Source organism: Echinococcus granulosus (assembly GCF_000524195.1).
Source record: "Echinococcus granulosus chromosome Unknown EG_S00132, whole genome shotgun sequence".
Classification (NCBI taxonomy): Eukaryota; Metazoa; Platyhelminthes; class Cestoda; order Cyclophyllidea; family Taeniidae; genus Echinococcus; species Echinococcus granulosus.
This window is the reverse complement of record NW_020170512.1, coordinates 10,709-13,313: the sequence shown is the minus strand read 5'-3', so window position 1 is coordinate 13,313 and position 2,605 is coordinate 10,709. Positions and strand designations below refer to the sequence as shown.

Genomic DNA, 2,605 nt, shown 5'->3' with positions numbered 1-2,605 from the left:
AATCATCTCCATCTCCCACGACTCCTTCCATGTGATTTCGTCGCATTCTTATCTTCGCAATTCTCCTCGGACACCTCCTCCTCCTCCACCTCTTTCTCCATTCTGCCATTCTCCTCCTTCATCAAACAGCACTTTGCCTTACTACCCCTCTTCCCCTTGTCGGCCTCACTCTTCCTTGCCTTAATCACGCCCCTCCTTCCCACTCGCATCCACCAGGAATTTCTTCTATTCCATAGCTTGTGTCAGCGGCTCCTCCCGTTTCTTCCCCTACTAAGGTATGTGACCGCAACGTCCACATTGAACGACTTCTATGTGCGAAGAAATTGAGTATTCGCTGGAATCTGATAAACTTTGCATCAGATGTTTCCGTGGTGTCCTCTTCTTCTTCCACATAATCATCAGTCTGAACTGCCATGTGACAGCTTCCATTTTGGCAATCTACACGTTATTTATGTTAGAAATGCATTCTTCAGCCTGAATAAGAGCACCTACCCTTCATCAAAACAGATGCGATATCTGTCACCGTCTAGATGACACAGCAAACGTGGAGGTCAAATCCACGCAATTGACCAAACAAAATGAGCACTGCGTAAACTAAGGGAAAAATTGCAGGATAGCAGACGACGTCCTTCAGCATTTCAACTGTGAGCGCGAGTTTGTGACCGAATCGCGACTTCGTGTGCATCGTTTGCTTCGCTATTTGTAAATCACCAACCTGTGACTGACAGCTGAGCGCCAAATTGCCAGTGTAATTTATACAAGATATTGCGCGCCTATTATCTTTTACAAATTATGCGACACAGAGCAGACCTCTGATGTATATTTCCTGCTTTTATTCCCCTATATCTCCTTTGCACACTTAAGTGGCATTGAGATTGAATTCTCGAAAATAACTCCGTTGATAGCTCTCAAATTCACACAGTGCATTTCAGCTAATGTTATTTCCTCGTTTAATGTGAACTTATTCGATGTTGTCTAAATTACACGACAGTAACCCCCTTTTACAACACCAGCACCTAGTTCATCCATTCCCTCTCCTCCTCCACCTCCCTTCCCCTCGTGATTTCAGCAGTACCCACTTGGATGTGCAGGTCAACGAACTTCTCTACATCTGCTCCACTGGAAGCCAAATATTGGAACGAATGTGTGCAACAGCATGTCGACAACAAAGGTCACGGAATGCATTTTCTGCCTCGGTGATATTAGTGTCCCATTGTTCGTGAAAACCATATGCAGTGATTAATTTGGGCCCATTTTATGTGTGAATACCTCAGGTATCAAGAAATAACTAGGTCAATGATCAATGTGATACCAAGTAGACTAAATAGGAACTGTTGGATTGATGGTTGAAGCAATAAGTAATGTACAAACAAATAATACGTAGACGAAACAAATACAGGGAGATCACAAATGGAAACACGGTGAGATGGGCACGGAATGGATTATTGCAGGATAGCTGAGTATTCGGTGTGATTAATAGAGAAAGGAGAGCGAAAAAGATTGACAAAACTAGAGAGACAAAAGATGGCACACTGTACGTACAGCAGTCACCTTTGCTTCCCACTCTGCGACGCTGGCCGACACCCAATCAAGATTCTGCCGTGAATATCTCACGTATTGGGAAATAACTGGGATTTAAGACTTCGTCCATTCCAATGTTTAAGATGCTGCGGTTCAGAACGATTTCTAACCGATATTTTCTTATCAAACACAGAAGTAGCATTCCACAATAACTCAAAGTATGCACTTCGACTAAAGGAAGGATTAGGCAAACTTTCAACATCTCATGGAAACACATACGACCCTCATATACTAGACAGAAGGGATGATGTGACAAACACAGTGAGACTAACATCTATCAGGAAGGGGATGTAGTACTGCTATATAGGCCAATGCTGCTGCCTGGAGTACACCGCAACTTCCATCATCCATAGGGCAAATACACACTCCAAGTGATGAAAGCTATCACACCAGCTAAATACTTCGGCTACAATGCACAATTCCATCCTCAGCCAACCACCGTGCATCACACTAAAATGTGGCCTCGCAAAGGTATACCACCTGTCGGATACGAAGGTGTGGTATGTGCACTAACTAAAATAACATCTGCAGACTGCCCATGAGAGTAGCATTGGGGGCCAGAGTTCAAAAAGAAGACGGGACTTTGCAATACGTGTTTGCTCATACGAATACTTTAGGCGAGAATCGACCGGTATACTCGCATTCCGCTACGCATTGGATGTTATCTGTCCTCGAGGAGAGTGTGTACTCTGAACAGACATAATCTTATTCACTGTGCCCATTTATAATCCCATTATTCATAGACGCCCTGTCTAATTATTCTACGCGTTCGAAGGATTAAGGGACGAGAAAGACGCCGAATCGACTGCAACATCATCGTGCAAGGGCCGTAACATTGGCGTGAAGGAAGGTTAGAAGTGAATGGACGGAACAGAATAGATGTGCAGAGGAAAAGCAGAAGCTGTGGATTCTGGTGAGCCATGGTAACAAAGTAAAACGACAAACACATCCCAACAATTTCTGCATGAACCTTACGGCAGAGTTGATGCTTGGGAAATAAGCGCAAATGCGGAATGCATGAATG

General features: G+C 44.0%; 1 protein-coding gene across 1 annotated transcript in view; it reads right to left on the bottom strand. All coding sequences in view use genetic code 11, as the record gives it.

Moving 5' to 3' along the window:
• Positions 1-1,016: 1,016 nt before the first annotated feature.
• Positions 1,017-2,605, bottom strand: part of EGR_09100 (hypothetical protein) — a gene marked incomplete at both ends in the record, with an annotated part of 3,526 nt that continues 1,937 nt past the window's right edge. The window contains one exon of the mRNA XM_024498349.1: positions 1,017-1,111. Within this exon, the coding sequence (XP_024347216.1) occupies positions 1,017-1,111 (95 nt within the window). The remainder of the gene's footprint in view (positions 1,112-2,605) is intronic.